This window comes from Solea solea, chromosome 8 (assembly GCF_958295425.1).
Source record: "Solea solea chromosome 8, fSolSol10.1, whole genome shotgun sequence".
In the NCBI taxonomy this organism is placed as follows: domain Eukaryota; kingdom Metazoa; phylum Chordata; class Actinopteri; order Pleuronectiformes; family Soleidae; genus Solea; species Solea solea.
The window spans coordinates 11,019,128-11,044,524 of record NC_081141.1 but is presented as its reverse complement, the minus strand read 5'-3'; the positions used below and the strand labels follow the sequence as shown (position 1 = coordinate 11,044,524).

The 25,397-nt window shown below is 40.7% G+C and overlaps 4 protein-coding genes across 25 annotated transcripts in view; 1 reads left to right on the top strand and 3 right to left on the bottom strand.

Moving 5' to 3' along the window:
- Positions 1-6,603, top strand: part of kcnt1b (potassium sodium-activated channel subfamily T member 1b) — an 81,229-nt gene extending 74,626 nt beyond the window's left edge. For all 20 annotated transcript variants that reach the window (XM_058636462.1, XM_058636461.1, XM_058636463.1 and 17 more), the window contains 2 exons: positions 125-209; positions 2,489-6,603. In XM_058636462.1, the coding sequence (XP_058492445.1) occupies positions 125-209; positions 2,489-2,609 (206 nt within the window). In that variant the 3' untranslated portion in view covers positions 2,610-6,603. The remainder of the gene's footprint in view (positions 1-124; positions 210-2,488) is intronic.
- Positions 6,604-7,542: 939 nt separating this feature from the next.
- LOC131464139 (uncharacterized) lies at positions 7,543-9,337 on the bottom strand. Its single transcript, XM_058636471.1, has 2 exons — positions 8,801-9,337; positions 7,543-8,718 (listed from the first exon to the last, which is right to left on the bottom strand). The coding sequence occupies exons 1-2, from the start codon at positions 8,880-8,882 to the stop codon at positions 7,607-7,609; spliced, it is 1,194 nt and encodes a 397-aa protein (XP_058492454.1). The 5' UTR covers positions 8,883-9,337; the 3' UTR covers positions 7,543-7,606.
- Positions 9,338-10,174: 837 nt separating this feature from the next.
- LOC131464141 (leucine-rich repeat-containing protein 15-like) lies at positions 10,175-11,869 on the bottom strand. Its single transcript, XM_058636477.1, has 3 exons — positions 11,362-11,869; positions 11,099-11,281; positions 10,175-10,397 (listed from the first exon to the last, which is right to left on the bottom strand). Exons 1-3 carry the CDS (start codon positions 11,855-11,857, stop codon positions 10,255-10,257), a joined length of 822 nt encoding a protein of 273 aa, XP_058492460.1. The 5' UTR covers positions 11,858-11,869; the 3' UTR covers positions 10,175-10,254.
- Positions 11,870-14,419: 2,550 nt separating this feature from the next.
- Positions 14,420-25,397, bottom strand: part of camsap1b (calmodulin regulated spectrin-associated protein 1b) — a 31,249-nt gene continuing 20,271 nt past the window's right edge. For all 3 annotated transcript variants that reach the window (XM_058636439.1, XM_058636440.1, XM_058636441.1), the window contains 9 exons: positions 23,569-23,654; positions 23,367-23,451; positions 20,604-22,887; positions 20,317-20,453; positions 20,005-20,225; positions 19,179-19,281; positions 18,933-19,045; positions 18,579-18,697; positions 14,420-17,305 (listed from right to left, as the gene is read on the bottom strand). In XM_058636439.1, the coding sequence (XP_058492422.1) occupies positions 17,009-17,305; positions 18,579-18,697; positions 18,933-19,045; positions 19,179-19,281; positions 20,005-20,225; positions 20,317-20,453; positions 20,604-22,887; positions 23,367-23,451; positions 23,569-23,654 (3,445 nt within the window). In that variant the 3' untranslated portion in view covers positions 14,420-17,008. The remainder of the gene's footprint in view (positions 17,306-18,578; positions 18,698-18,932; positions 19,046-19,178; positions 19,282-20,004; positions 20,226-20,316; positions 20,454-20,603; positions 22,888-23,366; positions 23,452-23,568; positions 23,655-25,397) is intronic.

Sequence of the window (25,397 nt, the reverse complement as noted above, 5' to 3'; positions counted from 1 at the left end):
TGGTACCACTTGTTCTTACACTGCACATGGGTCTACAGTGGAAGGTTGAAAAAGGTAAGACAGCTTATCTCCTGACTGAGTCCTGACCCTGAAGGTGTTTTCTGTCTTTCTTTCTTTTTAACAGACGAGATGAACGACCACCAGAACACTCTGTCCTACGTCCTCATCAATCCTCCTCCTGACACCATGCTGGAGCTCAATGACATTGTGTAAGACTCACAGCAAAACATGCCACGCTCTCACTTACTGTCATGAATCCAGTGGACAACAGCCGGGCTGTTTGTCACCTGGACATTTCAAACGTCAGCCTGCAGTCACACAATAAACAGATGTTTGGATTCACTTTGACAAAATGACTTTAAGTTGAAATGAGTTTTCAGGCAATGTGAATCATACAGACCCCAAAAAATCTGCAAATTTGCAGATGTAGCTGTAACTGTAGCTGCTAAACTCAGATGACGGACGTCGCAAAGACAGATTTAGACATTTTCTGGGAAACGCTTCTTGAGTTTGTTTTTACGTGCAATGTTTTACTCACGCAAGTTAAAACAAGTGAAAACATGAAAATGTACTACTTGTTTCCGATGTGTTACTTCAAAAGGAATTTCTTAAAAATTGCTTTATCGGTGGAAAGAAAATCTTCATTCTACAGTAAACATGCAGAAAACAATAAATGATAGATGTAATTGTATCCTGAGTATGAGGAGTAAAAACCCCAGCTGTGAGTGTATCAGCTGATATTGCATGTTTGTTTCGTGTATTTAAACTATTTTAGTCTCTTTTTAGGTTATATTTGTGTTCAAAAAAGGGGGTGGGTGGGTTCTAGTTATGTATGTGTATGTTGAATAGAAGCAATGAGTCATGAGCTGCATCTGAAACCGTGACTGTTGACGGCACAGTGTGGAGGCGAGAACAGAAACGGGATTTAAGCTTGTATTTGTGCTTTTATTTTTTACACATTTTACTGTGATCAACATGATATATATCATATACTGTAAATATCTATATTGTACTTTGCTATTACTGCATCTTTTCCATCTCATTACTCCATCTGACTCCCGGCGAAACAGAGCAGCACAAGTGTCATTACGGGTTTCCACCCGACACAGTTATCATATTTTCACACCCACGTTGTGTAGTTGTGTAGGTATTAAATGCACTTGCAGACATCAGTGCACCAGTGAGTGTGTCGGTCTTAAAGTGAGGTGTGGTCAATGGTGCATTGCTGCTATCCTGAGGCACTGCACCATTGACCAACAAAAACCTGGTCTTTGGTCAATGGTGCAGCATTTTGCTCATTCAAACAAAGGCAGTTTCACTATCTATGTACACTCTGCTTATTACTAGGGCTGCAACTAATGAGTATTTTCATAAACGATTAATCTGTCGATAATTTTCTCGATTAATCGAGTACCTGTTTGGTGCCTAAAATGTGGAAAAATAGAAACCTGGAATTGATGATGTTCTCAAATGATTCCGTTTGAAAGATTTCTTTGTTATGGAGAAAAGAAACCAGAAAAAAGCTGAATAATCTTAATCTTATAAAACCTATATTCATTATTGAAAAAAAACACTTAAATCAGTGAATCCAATATTAAAATATTTGATGATTAATTTGGTGATAAAATTAATTTCATCGTATGTATTCATCAAATAATTGTTGCAGCTCTACTTGTTACACACAGGTATGCTCCTCCTCCTCCTCTCTTTCCTTATCACTTCTATCCAGGTTGAATTTCAGTGCAGTTCCTAATCCTGTGTCTTATGCAGTTGTTGATGAGGCAGAGGACCAGTAGACAGTCAAGGACCACGTACCCGTCCCTCAGTGAAGAATCCGTGCTCTAATTGTTCATTATCCGTCTCCTCAGAAGAGAATCGGTCACTCTTCCTCTCACTTTTAGGCCTCGTGTAACTAGTAAAAGTAGAGTTGGACACCCTGATGCACTTGCACCACACACTTTAGACCAGGGGTCTCAAACTCACGGCCCACAGGCCACAAGCGGGCCCCCAGTCAATGTCCTGCAGCCCTACACTTATTTTAAAAGTATAATGAAAACTGGCCCAAACTGACCAACAGTGAACAACAATGATACATTAGGTTATATTTTAGTCATATTTAATCATTTAAAAACTCTAGTGTTTAGTGTACTATTGTCTACATGTCATTTTGATATAATGTTTTGAGTCTGTTTTGTTATTTACAGTTTTTTTTTGTTGAACTATATATCAAACACTTTAAGATATTAATTTCTAATCATTAAGCGGTAAATTTTTCCTGAACTGTTGGACTTTTTTCACTCGACCGAAGTTCACTTGCCCGCAGGTCATTTTGAGTTTGAGGCCCCTGCTTTAGACCGTGCACTATGAATCATTTAAAACATTTCAATGTTTAGATCTACAGACTGAAGTTTTAATCCAAAATGGTCAGGGTCAGGGATTAAACCTCGAGCTTCACACTAACTGATCATGTGGGATTTTACCTCTGCAGGTATATAATCCGGCCTGACCCGCTGGCACACATGCCAGAGGACACACCGGTGGGTCAGGCATGTGGCACCAGGAACCTGCAGGACATTGGCATGGAGACACGAGACGAGACTCACCTCTGAAGTCCCTCCCCCTTTGTGCTCAACACTCTGACCCTTAACCGCTAAGCCACACCTGGGCCGACGGAGCTCGTTTGTCTCACGCAGACGCAGGCTTGTCTCGGGTCGTCGTCCATAGTGAATGTGCATTTTTGTGTCTCTCAGACCAGGAACAGTGAAGATTTTCAGATTTGCTTTGAGAGATCGTCCAACTGAGCTGCTAGAGAAGGATGCATGAAGAGTGCCTCGTCATAGTCCCGCCCCCCCCCCTGTCTGCCCTCCACACGCCCTCTGTACAAGCACATGCCGCCCAAGCAAGACAACCTGATCTGCACATGACTCTCTCTACACAACCAAAGGTCAGAGAGTCGCTCACGTGAGAAAGTCCTTGGACACGCGAAGGATTTATCAGTCTTTTCTTTTCGTGCACATACGTGATATGAAATCATCACTTCACTTAACATGCTTTGCTCAGGGGTGACGCTGCTGCTTCTTCTTCATCAGCTTCCTCTACCCTACGTCTGTTTTCACCTTAATCTCGGGTCTCAGCTGCTCCCAGGGGTTAAAGGTCTTCACGACAAGTGGTCAGTTGGTTAAAAAAAAGAAAAAAAAACAGTTGGTGTAGCACCACAATTTTTGACCCTATAATCCCTCCTCCACACGATCTTTAATTAATGACGTTTTCTTTGTTTGTTTTTTTAGATGTACAGTATATTTATTATTTACAGCACATACAGTCATTAATGAATATTTCTTTGTGTTACTGGAGGCAATTATGTGTTACTTTAGTGTTTACTGTTCATGAGTCTCTCATATCTGCTCTATGTGCCACTCTGTTTACTCTATTTCTTACGTATTTGTTCGATATTTAAGGAAGGAAAACAAAAAAGTACATTACCAATATGTGCCATTCTGAATCTATTGTGATGAAAAGTGTTTGTGTTTGTTTCAGAGCCTGATCCACTCGTACACATACATACTGACAAAAGCCAAAGTAAAGGAAGTAGGTCAACATTCGATTCACTAACGTGTCAATCAGCCAGTTTTTAGCTATCGTTGATTCATTTAATGAGAATAAAAGAGCCGACAGTGATTATTACTGATAATCACTTTATTTTCATAGTAAAAGTCAAGAAAATGCCTCCTCCTGCTGCTGTTGCTGCTGCTGCTGTCTTAACATTTGAACTCTTGTTACAAACCAATTCAAAGGAATCATTTTACAGCAGAGGTGTCAAACTGGTGGCCCGCGGGCCTCATGCAGCCCACCACTTAATATCATGTTATAATGAAAACATGGCCCACGACCTCACCTTCTTTTAAACACAGCGTGTGGTGACTGAGGCTCAGCTGCCAGCGATAATTAATATATAATATAATATGTCTCTGATTTTAATTTGCAGAATTAATGTTTTTATTGTGAAGTATCAAAAAAAAAACATATCAAAACAAGCTCTTTTACTTTGAATTTCTATAAAATATCATCATGAATATCTTAATTACGACACGACGGAAGAATATTAGGGCCACATGTAAAAAAAAACCCTGAGATTAAAGTCAGAATTCTGACTTTTTTCACAGAGGTCTGATATTAGAAAGAAATAGTGAATTCTGAGATTAAAGAGAAAGTCAGAATTCTGACTTTAATCTCAGAATTCATGCTGGGGGTTATTATTTTTTTTTCACATGTGGCCCTAATACTCTTCCGTACGACACCATGATGAATAGTGTTTTAATTTTAAGCTCTTGCTACTGAACTACGTGTTTCTGAGCTGAAATGTAAACGTTCCTAATTGAACTTGCATTGGAAATAACATTTGAGGATTTCATGACTGATATTTATTCACTTTTGTGCAGAGAATTTGGAGCAACATTTGTTTGTTTATAATGAAAGTAATGTCACGCCATAATCTAAAATGATTTACGACGTGTTGCTGTTTACCGTTTATGCCACAGGTCATTAAAGGATCCTACTGTGTTTCCATAAATCACTGATAACTGCCACGTTTTGACAGACATTTGCATTTTAACTGGAGCAACTTTTGAAATGCGACACGTTTGTTTTATTAAATAAGTTTAGAAGGTGATAATCTCTTTGTTTCAGTCTCTTAACTGGAGGCTCTGATTCAGTTTACAAACACGAGTGGCGGAATCTTCATGCATCTGGCCAATTTTCAAAAATCAACATCCAGACATCTATCAGACGTATATTTAAAAAAAGAAATGACATTTTTGATGTTCTTTTTACTCATTAATATAAGTCAAAAACCCTTTGTTGGTCAGGTTCTTGTGTTGCTTGTTCTTTCTGGTTAATTTCATTAGAAGATGGTTGTAAATAGTGAGTTGTGTTTTTTAATGCAGTTTCATAACATTTAAGAAGTTGCCGTGGTCGTGGTAGCAGAACGGTTTTGCACAAATACTAGCAGGCATTTTAATCTTTGACCTTCTGCATTTACCAAAAAAAATGGATTTGAAACTTGAGCTGAGAATGAAGCGCTCGCCATTCCTGATTTTTTGTGTCACAACATAGTATTTTCATTTCTGGTTATTGTAACGTATTGTTTTGTTGTAAATAGTAACTTTACATATTGATTGTTTTCTTCAGTGTGTGCGTGTGTGAGATAAAGTGAAAGAGGACTTGAAGTATTTTTGCACTAAGCTCTGTGAGGATGTCGAGAGCAGAGCAGCATGACCCTTTAATCTGAACCTGTCAACATCACAGCAGATTCCTGTGAAGCGAAGATGATTACACGCCGTGGATTATGTTGTTGTTTGTTTACCTTGCTAATGTGCCATTTTTTTTTGTTTGTCATTACATCAAAGAAATATCCAAGGACAGTTGTGATGGTTCTGGGATTAGCATAAGATTATTTTAGGTACAATTTGTGTATTTTTGCGACGTGTAACTGATCAAAATGTCCCCAGAGGAGTCAGTTTACAGAGAGACGAGGAGTGAAGGCATGAGCGATGGCGTTGGAGGACACAATCAGCATGCAGATCTGAACTTTTCTTTTTTTTTTTCTTTTTTTTTTAAGTGTGTGAAAACATGAAAAAACAGATTAAGGCACTGGACAAAAGACTTGCTTTGTGGAATATATGCTCTGGTTAAGTGTCTTAAGATGTTTGAAGAACATGTGTGCAGATTTGTCTCAGCATTAGTGTCAGTTTGTAAACCTCTCACTCCCTTGCACCAAAGACCATAGAGAAAATCTGATTTGAAATCATAGCACACAGAAGTCACTGATTCAAGCAAGTTGTGTTATTTTGCGACTTTGATGTTTGAAATCCTTAACTAAAATGTGCCAAAGGTGACAGCAGCTGATTCCATGTCCCCAAAAGCTAAAAAAAACTTTAGTGTTGGAGAGAAACCTGTTCACAAATGTACGTTTCCAGTTGGAAAAGAGCGGAAGATAAAGCAGCAAACATGTTCCTAAAACATTTAGAGGTTATTGAATGAGCCTTTTGTTAATGGCTTACTTCTGTCTGGTTTTCATTGAGTGTGACCAGACTGTACCTGATGCTGGTTCACTCTCCACACTTTGAAAAAAAAAAAAAGAAAAGCCTGATCTATCACTTTAACGTCTTCCTGAGTCCTCACTTGTGATTAACCTCAACACTAGATAATAATCACGCCAGACCTCTTTACTGTCCACACTCACACTAACACACGGGGCATGCAGACACTAAACAGCATGTTTTGATAATACAAGCTTGCCAAGAATGAAACATTTTCTACATCTCACTCGCTAGAGGAACCCCGTCGTCAAATCAACTGCTTGCAAGTTGGAGCCATTATTTGATACTGTGTATTTATATGAATGGATTGTGCATGTTGTTTCAGTGTTGACCAAACGCCTCTGTACTATGTTTACCTCCACTTTATGATTTCAAGTCACTGTTGGGGAAAAAAAAAGAGAAAAAAAAAGTGGTTGATCCATTTTGTACTATTTCTTATGAGAAGCAAGTGTCCTTCTCCACATTTAAAACATGAACAAATAAATGCTGCATGCAGCCAGATCGATGAATGAATGAAAACGTGTCTTTATTTAATCATATACTTTTATTTGATCAATTTGACAATTGCTGAAGCGGGCCGGACCAGTAAAATAATAGCATAATAACCTATGAACAACAACATTTTCCCTTTGTTCTACATCTATATATCTTTTTACAAAACGTATTATGATCAACCTGATTTTCTTGAGAAAAAGAAGTGCACTTTTAACAATATGATGCCTAAATTAACCATTTACAGGGACCTGGAACTGAAAAATGTAGTATTTTTTTGTCATTTTCACAAATTCATCCTGGGGGCCGTATTGGACCCACTGGTGGGCCGGTTCTGGCCCGTGGGACTTATGTTTGATACCCCTGATCTATTGCTTATTAATGCTCCTTTATCTGGAATTTGGTCTCTTCTTCCTGGGTTACAGTCCTGTTGATGTAGTCATCCTAAATACTACACATTTGAAATTTAAGTGCTCATTTTATTATACATTAAGACCATTTTACAGGTAAAAGAATTTGTTTAAAGCTGCTGTCTGTGAAATATTTGAGTTTAATTTGTGTTAATTGATTTTATATTCTCACCATAGTCTATATATATACAGTATATATACGATAAACATTGTCTTTGAAAGGTGAAGCGCAGGGAGTAGGATGTCAGTAGCAGTTGGCCACTAGGGGGCGACTCCACTGGTTGCAAACTCAGTCTGCTCAGTTGGAACGGAAGTCTAAGGGGAAAATGAGCTTAACTTGATTTATATAACATCAGTAAACACTTTCCTGAGGAGATAATGGCATCGTTTCCTCTCTTTTTCAATGGGACATGATGTAAATTGTGTAAATAAATGTTCACAGTTAACAGAAAAGAGACAATAAAGCACGGCACATACAGTAAGTAGCATGAGTGTGACTGACAAGTGCTATTGTTCAACAGTTGCCTGGTTTTTTTACATAATTACTTTATGGGTCTGACTCTTCCACTTTATCAACACTTGTTGATCTGTTAATCTGACTGACTGTTAATCTGTGACGGTCTGAACCTCCGTCTTCCGCTGCTTGTTGGCATGGACGTGTCTCCACCTGTCTCGTGTCCAGCGTCCTCTGTTCTGCGCCACCTCGTGCAGCAGATCCATGAAGGCGTACTCGTTGCCGCTCAGCAGCGTGTCGTCATCGGGCGAGGCACCACCAGGGGGAGCCTTGGACGTTTGTGCGCCCTCTTCATTTCTTTGCTCTCTTCTGTCATGTCTGCTCTTGTGTGTTGAGTTTTCTGCAGGTTTGACGTCTCGGTTTGGGTTTTTTTTACGATGCGTCGACCGCGCCGTGGTCAGATCTTCTTGCTTCACAACCTCACAGTGAGATGCGGTCTTGTAATCTTGGTTTGAAGAATATACGGAATCTTCCTTTTGATTTGTCTTTTCTTTCTCTGCCCTCTTGTCCTGATGCTCCACTCTCTTTACAGTTTCCTCCCCTTGACCTGGAAACTTCTCAGCTTCATTTCCCTCCTCCTCCTCCTCCTCCTCCTCCTTTATTTGACATTGTTGCCGCCACTGAGCTGCAGTCAGAGGCCATGTGGAGATCCTCCCTAATACTTTACCCATCCGTGACCTTTGACCCAAGCTATCAGTGGACTCTCTGCTGAGCTTTTCCGGGTGAGGTGTGATCTGGTTGGTGCTCATGCTCAGATAGGGTACAGTGTCAGTGCCGACAGAAACACAGTGGCTGTTTCCTTGTATCTTCATGTCGCCGTCAGTTTGCATCTCATTTTTCTCAGTGATGTTTGTGAAATGTTGCCCCCAAATTCCCTCACTTTCCACTTTGTGTCCATCTGCGTGCTTCTCCTGCTCCTTCTCGGTCTGTTCAGCCCCTCGATCGCTTCCAGACGCAGAGAAGGGAGACGTGAAGAGAACAGCAGCGGCCGATTTAGCTCTGACTGCGGTGAAAGTCCTCCTCAGAAGCAGCTCTGGGTCTCTGCTGTCAGGCCGGTCCAGTGGAGACCGATCACGCGTCGTTCCGCTCTCTTGCTCGGATTTCTCGTTTTCTGGCTTCCCGGGCGTCACCGCCGCGTTGATGTGTTTCCTTCTGTGCTGCACGAGCAGGAAACACACCACGAACAGCAGCACACACAGGATCACTGCACAGGAGCAAGACATACACTTATTCACTTATTATCATTAACACAAAAGAATCTGCAAAAAAAAGAAACAAAAACCAACCTATCACAGCTACGAGTGCAGACAGTATGGTTTGCACAGCATTTGACGTCTCACAAACTCCTAGAATGAACGACAGAAACATACACGCTTAAAGCTATAATTTACTACGTTTAATATCTCTGAATTTCATATTACAAAAAAACTGACGGATCTTACCGGACGCTCCGTTGTGTGACGGAGTTGAAGTCACACGTGTTGCTAAAGGGAACAACAGAGAACTTTCAAATGTAATATGAAAATGCATTAAATTCTGCTGATATTTGCTTTAATCTTGACAGAAAATGATGCTTTCATGATCAGTCATTGGTCATTTTTATTATGCTGTTGTGGCGCCATCTGCAGGTGAATTAGCATCATTTTCCAGTAAAAAAATGTGTAGTTTAGCAGACTATAAGGCACTATGAAGGGTCTATAAGAACGCAATGAATAGCTATAAGAAAATTAAGGTTTACTGTAGATTTGAAATAGTCCACAGTAAAAGTAAGTTCCATTATTTATTTCTTTTTTATCTCCACAGCTTCTTGTTTGTAATGAACAGCTGATAAAGACAATGAGACCTGACTGAAAGCTCCAATATTTACATTCAGAATTCTAGTTCCAATGTCATGCTTTTCACAAATATTGGAAATAATACTTCAAAATATTAAGAAAGAAAACACACCATGTTAGAGAGGAAGTCATTATGAGAGGGAATATGTGTATTTTTATATATTAAACCCAAGTTTTTCCGTGTATATTATTTTGTAACCAGTTTGTAAAAGACTGGACGAAATTAACTGGAGCAAAAGGAAAACAAGAGAAAAAAATCAATTTTAAATAAAATGGGCGATGATTGAATCCAGATGGAGTTCATCAATTATAATCTTTGAACTATTAGTTTTATGCTAAATGACCAGTTGGTGGTGCTTCAGTGTTTCGTTTTGTTGCAACAGATTAATAAGTGTCATTTAATGCTTAAATTACGAGTAAATTAAGTTGAAATATTTTTTTGGGGAAAAGAGTGAATAATATTTAAAGAATAAAATGATTATGATTTACATTTTCGAATACACTGACCTGATGAGTGAGCAGACATTTAGTTTTAATAAACATGTAACTCATTCCAAGAAGTTTAAAAATATACATATATATGTATATATATATATTTTTTTTTCAACTTATATATGTATATATATATGTATATATACATATATATATATATATATATATATATATATATATATATATATATATATATACATATACATATACATATACATATACAGTATATGAAATGATGCAGGAGTCCAGAAACAAACCTGTTATAATAACAATAATAATTACTAAAAAGTAACCAGAATGTGGAAGAGTGAAGGTAGCGGTGTGTGTGGAGACTGTTGTGATCAGATGAGATCAGTGTGTCTGAGTGGTGCAGCGTCAGAGGTTTCTGACGCTGCAGAGAACGACAGAGAAAGTCACTTTACTTGACCAACTTTACCAGTTTCAGCCTCGGAGAAGCTCGTGTTACCAGTGTGTGAAGTTTGAACGGCTCCCTCAGTGGGTGTGGTTTGGACAGAACTCTCCGTCGTTGGCTGTGATTGTGTTGTTTCCACTTTTTCTACGAGAACAACAAAAGATTCCAAACCCCGACTGTCAAAATTCAGTATTTATAGATCTTTGAATTGTTCTGGGGGTTTCCTTGAAACCTTTGACTGTCTGGGAAATAGTCCTGTGATGATGATGATGATGATAATAAACACCACCTCTCATTTATAATGGAAACAAAAACCCATTTTTTCCCCCTTTAAAATAAGAAAAAATGTAATTGTGTATCAAGTGAAAAATACTGTAGTAAATAGAGAAATGCAGTGTATTGTGTTAAAATTATTTTTTTAACTGACATTATAGATCATATATTTAGATGTGTGTTGATATTTTAATTAATTGCTTGTTTTTTTCAAAAGGAAATTCCTTAATTTTGCATCACACACTGATGATCAATAAATAAATAATCACACATTGGGACTTATTTCTAAAATGAATTTCCACACATTGTGAGTCACTTTTTTTGCTTAGACAGACATGTAAAGCTTTTTATAACATTTTCACTCACCTGTGACATCATTTACTAGATAACACCTTTTTATCCTCTTATAAAGTGTACCAGAAAAACATCATTACATTCTTGTTACTAGCATTTAAACTAACACGTGGTCATATTTAGGAAATTGTCAGGAAGTTTTCCAGGAAACACAATGAAATGTTACCGTTTAAAGGTTTATGTAATAAACAAAGCCATAGAAGAAGAACGGGCTGTACCAGAGGCTGCAGGTGTGAGAGACCTCGTGGGTTTGACGTTGACGGACTGAGACACTGATGTTGATCCTGGTTCAGGTGACGTCTCGCACGCCGTCACGTTCCACACCGGTCGACCCTTCAGGGCTGAAGGCGTCACACAGGTCACCTGCGACTCTGTGTCCAGCTGAGCTCGACTGTGGAGACCTGAGAACAGAAGCAGATTCACGTTAGATTCCCTCAAACTCGCAGGTTTTGTTGCAGTTTTGTCTCGTGTCTCCACAAACCTTTGATGAGGAGAACAGAGTCTTGAGCCGCACAGGAACAGTCCCAGGGATTTCCATCCAGTCTTATCTTGGTGGACCTGAGAGACCCGAGGACCTGCGGCGAGAGCCGAGTCAACCTGTTCTCGGACAAGTCCAGCTCTGCTAGACTGCTCTGTGAGGCCAAAGTGTGTGGACCTATGGTTCTGATCCGATTCTTACTCAGACTGAGCTTTGTGAGGCCGGTAAACCCGCCGAGCATGGACTCATTCACAGCCTCGATCTGGTTCTCTGAGAGGCTGAGCTCACTGAGGACAACGGGCCGACCGAACCAGTTTGAGTTAACCTGGGTCAAAGAGTTCCTCATTAAACTGACACTGGTCAGGTTCTGTAAAGAACCGAAGGCTCCTTCTGCGATTCCTGTGATCTCAGCGCCGTCCATCCTGAGCCGCGTCACAGAGGCCAGACCTTTACTGTGAAACACCGTGGAGTTGATGTTCCCAACGTCTTTCACGTACATCACCAGGGTCAAATAACCAGGGCTGAAATCTGCAAGAATGACAGTTAAAGTTCATGTGCAAATAAACCTGAGATTATATATAATATATAATATAAACAAGGAAACTGTAAGAATTAGTGACATCCAATGAGTGAGACAGCAGATATTACATTACATGACTGTAGCCATGACACTTAAATACGACAATCATCATCATCACTTTCCTAGCCTTCATGAACTGCTTTACACAATACCAGTCACAAGTCTTGCTCAAAGACACATATAGACTAACAGAGGCAGGAATTGAACCCACAACCTTCCCGTTGAAAGACAGCTCACCCTACCACTGAGCTACCATGGCTCACACATGACTCCTCCCTTCTTTTTAATACTTTTATTTCTAAAACTTAAGTACATTTTATATCAGATTATATCAAATTACTTTAGATACTTAAGTACTGTAAATGTCATACACTTTTACTTAAATGATATTATAAAGAGTGACTTCCAAAGTGATTTTTTGGTGATTTACTTGTACTGGGTACCATCTCTCCATCTCTCCTTCCACATCGTAAATTAAAAGTGTGTTCGCTGCCATCTAGTGGTAATGTTGTTTAGTGTGTGATGCAGTCACAATATACTGCTCTTTATGATGAACACACAAAAAGGAAAGCTTATTTTTTCCATCTAACTTAGGAAAATGCATAACTAAAAATACAAAAGTCAACAAGTGAACTGAGTAAATGAAAGTAAATTAATGAAAATGGAAAATAAAGTTAGGCTTAACCAACTTTATTTATTAGTGAGTTGCCAAATACTTTGAGTCTATCACTTATTTACATTTGTCTCGTGTTTAAAAGGTAGAAAAAAACTTTAAAACAGTCAGTGTTTGTTTTGTTGTCGAAAAAACAAATCTCATCATAAAAGTTAAAGAGTTTTTCACCAGTGAACATGAATATAAAACACTTTCAGTCCTCACATGAAGGAATGCTGTGGCAGATGAGTGATTGTTGTTCTGCGTCACAGGAACAACTGAGCTGCACGTGCACCAGCAACACGAGGACAGCAACCGCTGTGGAGACACACCAGAAATCACCATTTTTGATCCTTTTCTACACACAGAGACATTTAAATGATGCACAAACCTGACATGGTGCTCAATCTCAGGAGGGACATCTGCGATCTGGACTCTTACAACACCTGGAGGCACGGTTCTCAAGAGTGTGATGGTGTTGTGATCTCCTGAACCACCGGGTGTGGAGAAGAAACACAGTTGCTATGACAGATGAACCCTCGGCGTGGTTATGTGCGCTGGTGTGGAAGAGTTTTAAAAGCCGCTGTTCCAGTTGGTTGGTGGAGTGAGAGTCTCCAGGGGAAACCAAAAGTATTTCACTTATTTCACTTTATTCATTTAAGAAACTGATGACGCAACAATAGTCTAATTATGGGCCAATTCCAATTTTTCAACATTACTTTGTCTGATATTTATGTTTTGTTTGTTTGATTCATTAGGGCCTGAGCACTGCTGGAATTATCTTTCTCTTCCAAAAGAAGCTTATTTTTGAGGCACTAAACGTTGGTGAAAATGGACGAAAACTGGCACATAAATTATGTAAATTAAGAGAAATTTAATATAATAAAGAAAACATAAAAAAATGTCAATGTAAATTTGTACAGGACACATCAAAGATGAAACATTATCATAAAGTCCTGCAGATTCAAAAGGGGTGTGTCCACGGCAACCATGGGAATTTTGGCGATTTTAGACCATTCGCCACGAAACAGGAAGTGCCCTATAACTTTGCTGTACATTAACCCATACGTGCACAACTTCTCATGTGAGATAAGAGACCTGGCTTAGAGTCAAGGGCATAGCGCCACCTGCTGGCAGGGACGTTCCCTCAGGGTCAGGTTCCTACGCCTAACGTTGAGAGAACCAAAAACTGAAACGTTCTCCTGTGGTTGCACCATGGTTTCCACACAACGTTCCCATTTGGTTGTACTGTGGTTATGTTTTTTACAACTAAAAGAGAAAGTTCTGAGATCATTGCCCAGAGGTTTGTATGTACCAGATTGCTAGATTCATCTTAAGTCAAAAGTTAAGGTTATATCTAACTTTTAAAGGTTACTCCAAAGAGTATTTATGAATAAAGTAGTACTACCTTTAGTCATAAACCAGTTTTTGGGTATTTTCATCTACTTACTTAATTACAAGTAAGAGTTTTGTGTGGTAACAGCCCAGATTAACATTGGTGTGTGTCTGTTGTCTTGTGCGGCTGATAAATCTGTGCGTCCGTTTCATGACATCTTGAGGAAGGATGAGGCATGAGCTAAACAAGAACCAGTGGAAACGAACATCAGACATCAGCTCTCATGGCATGGTTGCTATAGCAACAGCAAAAGAGCCATAAATTAGGGCGAAAGCAAACATTGCAGGAGAAGAATGTCAGCATGCTTCCGGGGGGGGGGGGGGGGGGGGTGAACTCGTGGAAACAGTGTGGGGTCTAAAAGCAGTAAATGGAAAGAAAACAGTGAATTTCACACAAATGTAAATGAAATAATAATCAAACCATGAGGAAAGAATTAAAATGAAAAATGTGACTTTTATTCACTTGAAAATTTATTCAGTTTCAGTGCTTCCATTTTAAAATAAATAGATGGCATGGGATCAAAGAGACAATCAACAAGGATGAAAAAATACACTAGTGTAACAAAAACGGTGACCAATGCCAATACAATCTTTTAGTGAACATAAAAATACACTCACATGGTACTAAAGACGTAGCACCTCCCTCAGCCACACCCACCAAAAACAATGCAGCAGGTGTGAAATCAAGTTTCCTGATGTTTTTAGAGACAGCAGTAGTATCACATCAGTGGAGGCCCTTTATGTCAGTATTTCATCCTAGTGTTTGGTTTAGTTTTCACACTTTTATGAGTGCACTACAGCAGATATATTAAAGGGATAGTTTGGGATTCAAAAACAAAACAAAACAGATGTTAGCCACTTAACAAAAGGCTCACCTAACCCAATCTACATCTGCTTTAGTATTCATTATCTCAAGAATATATTCAATCTCAAATCTCGACATTAAACAGTCAAGCTTTTGTGTTGCTTTGTAAATCTACTGAACACATTGTGATTTTAAATCATGGCACACAGGAGTTGCTGGCCTCCTGCTGCCTCCATCAGTTGGTTCAATTGTGTTATTTTGTGACTTAAGGGTTTGAATCCTCCGTCTGTTTTTTTCCTAACAAAGAAAAACTTGATGATGGAAGCAGCAGAAGACCAGCAACATGAACCTGCTGGCTAAACACACAGCTCTGCACTTCAGGTGACATTGTTTAGTTTTTTTCATTTAAAGTGAGACTTTTCTAAAAGGCTGACATCTGTTTTTTTCCTCTTGTCCTCTGGTGTTGCCATGTTTGACCACACTTGGCTGCTTCTCACCACATGCAGCGCAGAGTGCAGTCACATGTGCGCAACACGACAACTATGTAGAATCCCCCCCCCCCAAACATCATTATAAATCCGGAACGATCCCTTCAATAAATAATTAAGGATTTATGCCCATTTAAAAAGGTGAAATTCCCCCAACAAAGAGAAAGTAAAGTGCTTGTGCGACACTTGTGGTTGTTCTCCAGCCCAACAAAGGGTTGATAAAATAAAAGCACTTTGATTATGTTTAAATGACAGAGAGAAAAGATAGAGCCAACGTGGCAGTGTCTGTCAACACCTTGGAGGAATGTTCTTTAACGTCAGTACATATCTGAACCACAGTCCCGCCGCCAACACACACACACACACACACACACACACACACACACGGGGAAACAAATGGGTCATTCATTCCCAGCGGCTGTAGTGGCCCAAAAACACTCTTCACAACACTCTTCCTGCCGGGGATTAAGGATGGGACAGACCGACACGTGCGGACGAGTGGAGGAGTTAAGAGTTTGCATGAAAGAAGACTTCGACTGCAAGTGTTCATGAGTGCACCTTTATACAGGACAGTTCAAGAGTGCCCAGTGGTGAGAGACAGAAAAACAACTAAGCCCTAAACATCAGAGAATTCCCGTTATGATGAAAACACATAACATCAGCTCAAACTCTAAACAGCGTTAATGTTTTAAGAAAAATGTTAAAATCTAAAATAAAACCAGAAAAAGCATAATTTCTGTACCAAAGCCCATGATTCTCACACCCTCGTGACAAGGGAGTGTTCAAATAAAAAAAAATGACCATCACTGACTGGTTTCTTTTTGCTATACACATATCCAGAGCTACACGATCAGCGTATAGTTTAAAAAGCGGTTGAATAAATAGACGATAGTACCACGATGCGTTAAAAGGCCAACAAATGTCAGAGGGCGACCTGACGAGCACCCCGACACAAAAACAAGAAGACAGTTCAGAGCAGCAGGGTATGTTTTTGGGGGGAGTGAGGCAAAAAAATGGCAATGCCAGATACGACAGGAAGATACGATAGTTCTTTTGTTGGGACAACAGAGCAGTCCAACAAAGCTCATACAGATGTCATGCCTTTCAGATATTCCAAAAGAAATGACAGGAAATCCCCCTAATCCCCCTCCTTTTGTCCAAATCGGACCAAAGGAGAGGAGCTTCCAAAGTCCAGGAGAGAGGAAAGGATTTTAGTGTTACTGCAGCTGAGCTCTCCATCATGACAGTGCTGAACTAATAAATACTTTATGTAAAAATGATACATCCACCACTTATGAATCCGAGAGAAAGAAATCAAAATGCCACATGCTCGAGTTGTGGTTGTTGTAGAAAATAGAGCCAGACCAGACAAAATCTGAACAGACCGCACTGAGATCACAGAGAGAAGAAGCACATTCAGTCCACATTCCCCTTTTTGTTGCAAGCACCAGACCCTCAGACCACCTGTGACAGACGGACACACAGTCAGACAGACTCTCTCTCTCTCACACACACACACACACACAGACTCACACACCTCTTCCCTTCTTTGTTGTCCGTTTTCACCTACACATCACCACATGTTCGCAGACGTGGCCTCTCCTGAGTAGGTTTTCCAGAGCGAGCGTGGCGGTAAACGTGGCGATGAGCATCGAAGCAGTTAATGTGGGACACAAGCAAGATGAGTAAACGATGATTTGTCTGACACAGGGTTTACCAGGTCCTTCCTGCTATTTTACACTCTTCTTTGGCACAGTGCCTCTCTTGGGCTGCCACAGGTGGTTGTGGATGGTCAGAGCATCCACGCTCACTGACACAGTCTTGGCAGGTATAACAGTAAACTGCTTTCGGTCCGAGCTGTACTTGTACAGCTTGTCAATCATCTTCTTGCTGATGCTCTTGGGTCCGGTGCCCGTCAGCTTCTGGATCTCCTCGGTGTCGGGGAAGTACGAGTAGAGGGCTCTGAACTGACAGCCGCCATCACGAAACAGGATCATCAGGTGGTTGGACTCGCACTTCTCCAACTCCTGGTTAGCAAAGAAGCAGAAGACGGTTGTCCATCACATGGACGCACTTAAATAGCAGCAAGTTAAATGCAGGAGCTTTGGCTCCCACATGAAGCAGGGAAATCCACAGAGGGTGAACAAGAGAGACATAACATTCTTCTAAGAATGTTGGATACATGCAACACTTTTGTTGACGAGCACTCAGCTGAGCTTCACTGGGATGGTTTTTTACCACTTACAGGGAAATGATGTGCCTTTCGTCAGCTGTTTGGGTGGCTAATCTCAGATAATCTTTCAGGTGAAGACACCTGACGTGGTGTCCTGGGCTGCTGTGATTACACGTGGTCTGTGGTTATAAGGCCTGTTGTTCTGCCAATTTCTGAGACAATTAGAGGTGACTTATGGTGGCGAAATGAACATTCAGTTCACAGGCAACAGCTCTGGTAAACATTCCTGTGGCTAACATGCCAAAACACACACTCCCTCAAAAACTTGCGTCAACTTGGGTCTGTGCGTTTCACTCGCTGTTGTGCAGCTGCTGCTGCAGCCTTTGATAAAGCCATAATATACATTTAACGTTTAGCTGTGCATCTGTCGATCATGCAAATATTTCACAATCAAAGCTTCATTTAAAAATGTATGTATTCAATGAAGTGACAGTAAAGTGAATTTACTTTGAAACAGAAAGAATTGGATTTGAAACTGGAATGAAAGATTATTTTCTCTTCTTATATTGCTGTGTAACAGTAAAAATAAGCAAAAGGTTTAATCCCATCAGGGTGGATTACTTAGTGTACTTGCTGTGTCATGTGAACCAAAACAAAATGATTTAAGATTCAGCGATGCACATCCAGTGTGGATCCAGTTCACTAGTATGATTGGCTGAGTGTCGTCACATGTTCATTTACAGCTCATAATTGGTCTGCATTTCCTGGACATCTGGTGAATTAGAGGCAGGAAAAGCTGCTCCAGTTGAAAAACAAACACTCCATCAAAACGTGGCATTTATTAACAAAGCCTAGATTAAGGGTCAAGTTATTAGTGATTTATGGAAATGGTCCAGATAGAACAGTGTCTTGGTCATTTAGTGACTCCTAAAGGCTTTGTATACTGAAAACACTTCTGCTTGGATAAATAGTTACGAAGAGTCAGTTCATCAATAAGTGTTATTTGATTGTGTAAAAGATCTCTGTGTCCAGTCCACAAAAAAACAACAAAAATAAATCAAAATATTTGCATAATATCAGTTTAAATGAATATGTAAACAAAACAACTCCTCAGGATCTGGACCTACCTCTAGGATCTGGTTCTTCTGCGGCTCGTTGACCTTGCCAGCCAGGCAGCAGTGTGAGATTGCATTGTGGATGATTGGCTTGTTTGACTTGGCGCTGGGCTCCTTAAAGAGTTTGGGACCTAAAGGGGGAAAACCAGTTAGACAACACAAATGCTGTGTACAACAAACAAGAGAGTAAATAATTATCTGCTCTCTTAATTAAAGGAACACATCACACAACAGGCACCGTGGCAGATAACAGCAATTTAATTATTGTTTCCTTAAACATTTGACAGTGTTTGCGAAGCCTAATCTTTGAAGACATAGCTGCTGTCAAAGTAACATCTGAGAATAGCTGTGATTCTGCCCACTGACCTGTATATTCTGCCATGGATGTGATGGAAGATGCAGTGGAGCCGTTGTCCCAGTCCCTCTCAGCGGTTCGACTGTTGGTACGACTGCCGGGAAATGACTCCACAGAATCACAGCTGGAAGACATCACGAAAACATGACTTTTGTAACAGATATTGGTATAAACCCTAGTCTAAATAAAAAGAATAAAAAGTGTACAAAATATTCTTTAAATACAAGCGCACAAAAAAAGAAAAAAGAACAGTTTACCGCTGGGAGCTAGCTCCTCCAGAGTTGACGCTGTCGGCCTCGTTGGTTGCGGCGGAGGCCAGAGATAGACTGGAGCCTGATTGGGCAGTGCTCAAGTTTTCAGCTGTCAAATATACAACAAGTGTGTTGACAACTAAGTAAAATGCAACTCCTTTGAAGTTGTATTGTACATCCTGTGTGTCAAACTAAATATAATCATACGACCTAGAAAACTGCAAAAGAAGACCTGTCAAGATCCAGGGCTAAAACTCTACATAATCTAATCTACCAACATGGAAGATTAAAAATGGGGTCTATCCACATTGTGAAGTTCATCTCCAGATCAATTTAGTAGCAGAAAACACCACAAAGAATACCCTAGACTACTTAAGTTGTTAGTTTTTTTTTACCTAAATAAAGAAAAAACGTCAACATCCTTATCTCTATCTTGTTCATATTTATTGGCTACTAATGTGGTGGTCTGTAAGCCTGGAAGAGCTAGCAATAGCAACCTAGATTTGTAAATAACACATCTGACTCGTCAGGTCACTCGTCAAAGTGCTGCCCCCCAAAAAACTAGAATTGATTGTCTTGGTCATTGTGACTTTGCAAGAGCATGGGCTGGATGCAGGTAGGCAGGACGTTGGTTAGAGGTACATCAGTAAATCATTCAATGTGGTCTGAAGTAAATGTTTGGCTGTTATTTATGATATTATGACATAATATTGTGAGGGCTATCAGGGTGGCCTCTTCAGAGGATTCATAAATAAATTGCAGACCCTAGCTTCAAAGTATAAACTAACAAGGAGTACTGCGTTACGTCTAACTGGTCATGTAAGAATCTTACGTGTTGAAGAGCACTTGGAGAAATTGTCACTGGACGATTCTTCTCTGAACACAGTCTTTGGTCTGTGTTTCTGTTTGGGTTTGGGTTTTGGGGTTTTAGGCTTCACCAGTCCCTGCTCCTCTAACATCTCCTGCTGCTTCCGCCGCAGATACTCCTGCTTTATTAACTCCCGACGTGTCTTCTCTTCCTCTTTGCGAAGGCGATCCTCCTCAGCCTTCCGTCTGAAGTAGACGTCAAACACCAGTTTATTAGCATCTTGTTTTGTTGAATTGTCTTTCTAATCCAAATATTTAAGTATGTGAAATTGGTTACCTAGCTTCATCTCGTTTTAGCTCAGATTCGGCTTCCAGTTGATGTTTACGAAGACGAGCCTCCTCAGCCTTCTTCTGCTGTTTCAGCAAGAATGCTGCTCTTTTCTTAGCAAGCTCATCCTCAGCCTTCTGCTCATCCTATAACATGGGAATGAATCAAATGTAAACCAATTCATCTTTTATGAAGCTACAAATAAATACATATATAATAATAAGTCAGGGAATAATCAAAACTTGATTATAGACTTGATATGGATTATATATTTTCATGTACACTAAAGGCATTACCTTGAAGAAGAAGCCCAGAACTGACTTCTGCTCCCCATCACCTGCTTCTGTTGTTGCGTCCGCAGCAACCTCATCATTGGTAGCTTTCAGCTCAGACAGATCAACCTCAATCAGGTGGGTTTTGCTGCGCTGCACCTCCTCTGATGAGATGTTCTCTAAACTGAGCTCTAAAGAATTGAGCTCAGGCTCTCTCATGGTGCTGGACATGCATTTAGTGAAGGACACTTCTGGGACAACCACTGCTGTCAGGTCCACTCGAGTTGGCAAACGCATATTTGCCTCGTCATGAAGGCGGAAGGTGGGGCTCCGAATGTGGCTGGAGCCGTGCATATCGACTGTGTCTCTTGAGGTGAGATTTTTTGGGCTGTCAGGCTGCTCGGTCCTGGGGGACCTGCCCCCGGCTAAATGCCTTGGATGTGGCACTGACTCTGATCCACTGTGGGTGGGGGTGAGGGTCCTGGATGTGTGCCTGCCTTGTTCCTTGGCTATTTTCAGCTCTGATGGTTTGGATCTGGAGCTGCGGCCTGAGCTCAGCTTGGGGGGCTTCCTGGTAGGGGCAGTGTTAGTGCCAGAGAGGTGCTCCACATAATGAAAACTTGCACTGGACTTTGAGTCACATTTTTTTTCACCAGTGGGAGGAGGTGGCGTTGCAGCAGGGGGGGACTGTACATTCTGTTTCATCAACATCTCTTGCTGCACTGACAGCTGCATCATCTGCTGCTGGATGCTACTGATGGCGTCGTTCAGCAGGTCAATGGAGTGGCTACACTCGTTCAGGTCCAACTCTTCTTCTAAATAGAAGCTTCCACTGTTTACTTTCTTGTCGGCTTCTAAGGCACCAGGCAAGGTGGTTGCTGCCACCTCTTTCCCCCCCCTCAAGGCATCAACACATACATCATCTTTGCTTTTTGGTCCCTTTTCTCCATTGATCTCATCTTTAGGAATGTCAGCTTTAAGTGGGTTGGGTAACGTTTCACTCCTGCCTCCACCTTTCTTTACAATGTGCAGGAAAGCTGCCTTTCCAAGCTTCTGCCTCTGCCTTGCTGAGAGCACCTCCATCTTCTTCTTTTGGTGCTCAATGGCCCGCCGCTTCTCCTCCAACTGCATACGCAGCTGGACCAGTTCGGAAGACAGAACAGTACCACCACTAACATCACCTGCACGGATGCTTCCACCCAAAGGTGAGGAGGGGCTCTGATCTCTTTTCAGCCTCCAGGAGGATGCCAGCGGCCCACTGCTCTCTGATCCATCTGGGGTGGTCCTCTGGGAGCTGGAGGCACTGGAGCGTAGGTCATGGTTGCTGCCAAAGCGCTGCTGCTGGTATTTGCGCTCTGCGAACGAGGTCATGCGCACACTGCCGCTTGCCATGCTGCTGGCCTGGGAGTGAGTGCTGAGACAAGGGCTGGAGCGACCACTGCCACCATTTATGTCTTTGTCCTCATGCTCTTTCACATTCATATCCTCTTGGAGTTTGGCTGATTCTTCTTCTTCATTCGCCTCATTGAGGTCTTTCCTAGGCCAACTAGGGTCTTTAGTGGTAACTGCTTCATCCAAATCCTCTTCCTCCAGGTCGTCCAGCTCAGCGTCTACACCATGACCAGACTTTGGTTCTTCAGCATCTGAATGCAGGTAGAAGACACCTGATGGGTCTCTGGACAGGAGGTCCGTACCGTCTGTGGATGCGAGCCTGAAACCTGTCTGACCTTGTGTAGGCTCCTCCTCCGTCTCCTCACATGGAGGGGGAAATGTTTGGTTTAAGTTGTTGGGCGTTTTCCTACGAACGACTGATGTAGATCCATCTCCTCGTCGTAATGAGCCCCGTCCTGACGATAGGGGCCCCTCACCACACTCTTCCTCCTTGTTTAGGCATACAGACTTTTCTTTAGCTGTTTTGAGCACGGCAGGCATCAGTGGTTCTAGGTAAAAGCTATCTGTTGCAGGTTTGGACTCAGTGGAAGGTTTAGGTCCCACAGTGGCAGTTGCTGGCATCCCATCAACCTGTTTTTGTATGGTGGTACAATCAGTCCTTGCAACAGCTGACAGAGTTTCATCCTCATCTTCAATGTTGACATTACTCAATAGGCTGTGTCCGTTGACTTTACGCACTACATCCTGTGAAGGCTGGTGGACAGAAGTCTGGTGTTTGGGTGTGATGTTGGTTATGTTGGATGCCAGACTGTCCTTACTTATGGACCGAGCCAGACTAATATTGTCACCAGAGGCGATGTCTGCATCACTGTCTGTGGCTGCATGCAACATGAAGGGGCTCAGTGTGGACAGCGGTCTACAGAGACAGAGACATTTTTGTCAGTATAATTTAAAGATTACAAAAAAACAACAAGCTTCTTCCAGCATAAGGCAAGTTAAATTAAAGATATAAACAAAAATGGGGAAAAAAACATCAATTAGTTGGGGATAGGGACAATTTTGAACAAAAAAAAAAGTATTTTAATGTACAGAATTTGCTTAATGTTTTGTTGGTTCCACTACCCTGATCTGCATGATGTTACAGCAAGAGGCATTGGGCAAATTATTTAAATGTTTTCCCAAGACTGTTGAAAGAACGATTTGAAATATTCGAATATGCGATCAATTAATTCAATGCCTTTATAAAGATCCATGGTAACTCTGTTTTTGCACACACCTGAAAGCTATAGATATTAGTGCATTGGAATAATAATAATTAAAAAAAAGAAATTTAACTTATTTATAAGCACCTTTCTTCTAGATTTAAATATGCATGTGTGCTACTATGCTCCGTACCTCTGCCTCTTGTCAGGCCATGCAGCGACAGAGGCTCTTGGTTGTCCATCCATTTGGGTCAACGAGTTTGAACGAAATCGCAAACCTAACCAGAAACAAATGATTGATAAGGAGGTGTGAAATAAGTTGAATAAGAATCAGTGTCTCACACTGGGGTATATGAAGGATCAGAAGATGTGCTGTGCCTTTTGGAGGTAGTTACCTGGAGTGTCTTCTCCTTGCTGCATCTGCTGCCTCTGTCGTAGGGGTAGAAGTGGGTGGGAAGGACTGAAGGTTGGACCCCCTTTACTAAAAAAAAAAAAGAACAGCAATCAGTACAAAGTAATTTGTAACACTAATTTATGTAGAATGAAATGCAGTCAGCAGAATAATGCAAGCAAAGCAGAGCCACGCAAATCATTTGTTAGATCAGGGCAGTATGAAGGTCACACCCAAACAAAGGACTGCAGCTTCTGCCAATCAAATGCAGTTCACAAACCAAAATAAGAACAGACACTGTAACATCAAACAGAGAAACTCTCAACTAGAGGCGGTGTTAAATATCATTTGCGGTAGTATCGATGAAACGTGCAAGTAAACTCCACACATTCACTCAATGCGTGCACCCTCCAGTCCTCCTTGCAGGAGCAGTGAGCACTGAAAAGCAGGATTCAGTGTCAAATTACATTACATTACATTACATTACATTACATGTCATTTAGCAGACGCTTTTATCCAAAGCGACTTACAATGGAATTGAATACAATCAGTCAGGGGTGGAATCGAACTTGCGACCATGATGTCTTTCGCACACAGGGTACCGGTCTTAACCACTGATCCACTCCACCCCTCAAATGACCACTGGTAGACTCGCAAGTACTTTCCCTGCCACTCAGGGCAGCTGCGCAGAGGAAACATGGAGACGCCAGATCTCAAGAAAAGCCTGGTAAACCTGCCAGGCACACTAAACAAACCCCTCGCTGTGCCGTACAAAATAAACACCTGCATACAAAGACACAGCTTTGGTCTTTGTATGCACTGCTCTGATGGTTATAATGTAAATAAAGAGAGCCACACACTCTCGATATTATTTCTATCAAATAAAATCAGAAATTAAGTGACACTGACAAACAGCTACTGGATGTAACATGATTACACCTGATTTTTGTACAATCCTGGGCAGACCTTTATTGTTTAATAATAGGTCTGTGTGCAATCAGAGTAGTTCAGGATATCTGCTAATTATCAATATCGTCAAAAATATAGAGATCGTATTTGCCAATATCGCCCACCCCTAATCTCAATCTTTAAAAAGAGATAACATTCAATAAACCTTTTTAAGTAAATTAGGGCTGCAACTAGGGCTAGGCAATATGGGAAAACAATTTTATGATATGCTTTTTTAAATATAATTTGTTTCCGATATATATATATATATATATCCCGATATAACTCACATTGATAATTCAGTCAAGCTTAAAGTTTCTCCTTTACTCTTAAGAGAAATGTAAAGATATAATAGGTATTTTTAGTTTAAAGGGTTATTACGTTCTGCAAATGAATTTAGATGAACAAAACAGGTGTATATTAACTAAAATCTTAATACTTTACAGGTTCAAAGCTTCAAGTTTTATGTGAGAACAAAATACATTCTTTGATCAGTTCTAAATATCAGGAACTACCTCCATATGCTGTGACTTTGACAAACAAACCCAGCAAAAAAAAAAACTAGAACAAACACACGCGACTTGACCAATCCGATATGAAAGGTATGACACTTCGCAGCTCTTTTTTTTTTAATTCTCAGCAGTCTGCATAAAGCAGAGGAAATACTGTCCGAGAGAAATATTTACAGCCAAATCCATTATTTTCGACTATGCTTGATTGCTGTTGGGACTTAACTGTGACTGCAACTACAAAAATGACTCAGGCCACAAACAATAGTTAATACCTTGAGATGCTTTCTTCCTTTTATGATCAAACACTTATTTTTCCCTTTATGCTTAAAACATTTATTTCTCCTTTTAACTATGTAGCTGAAGTCTTTAGTCT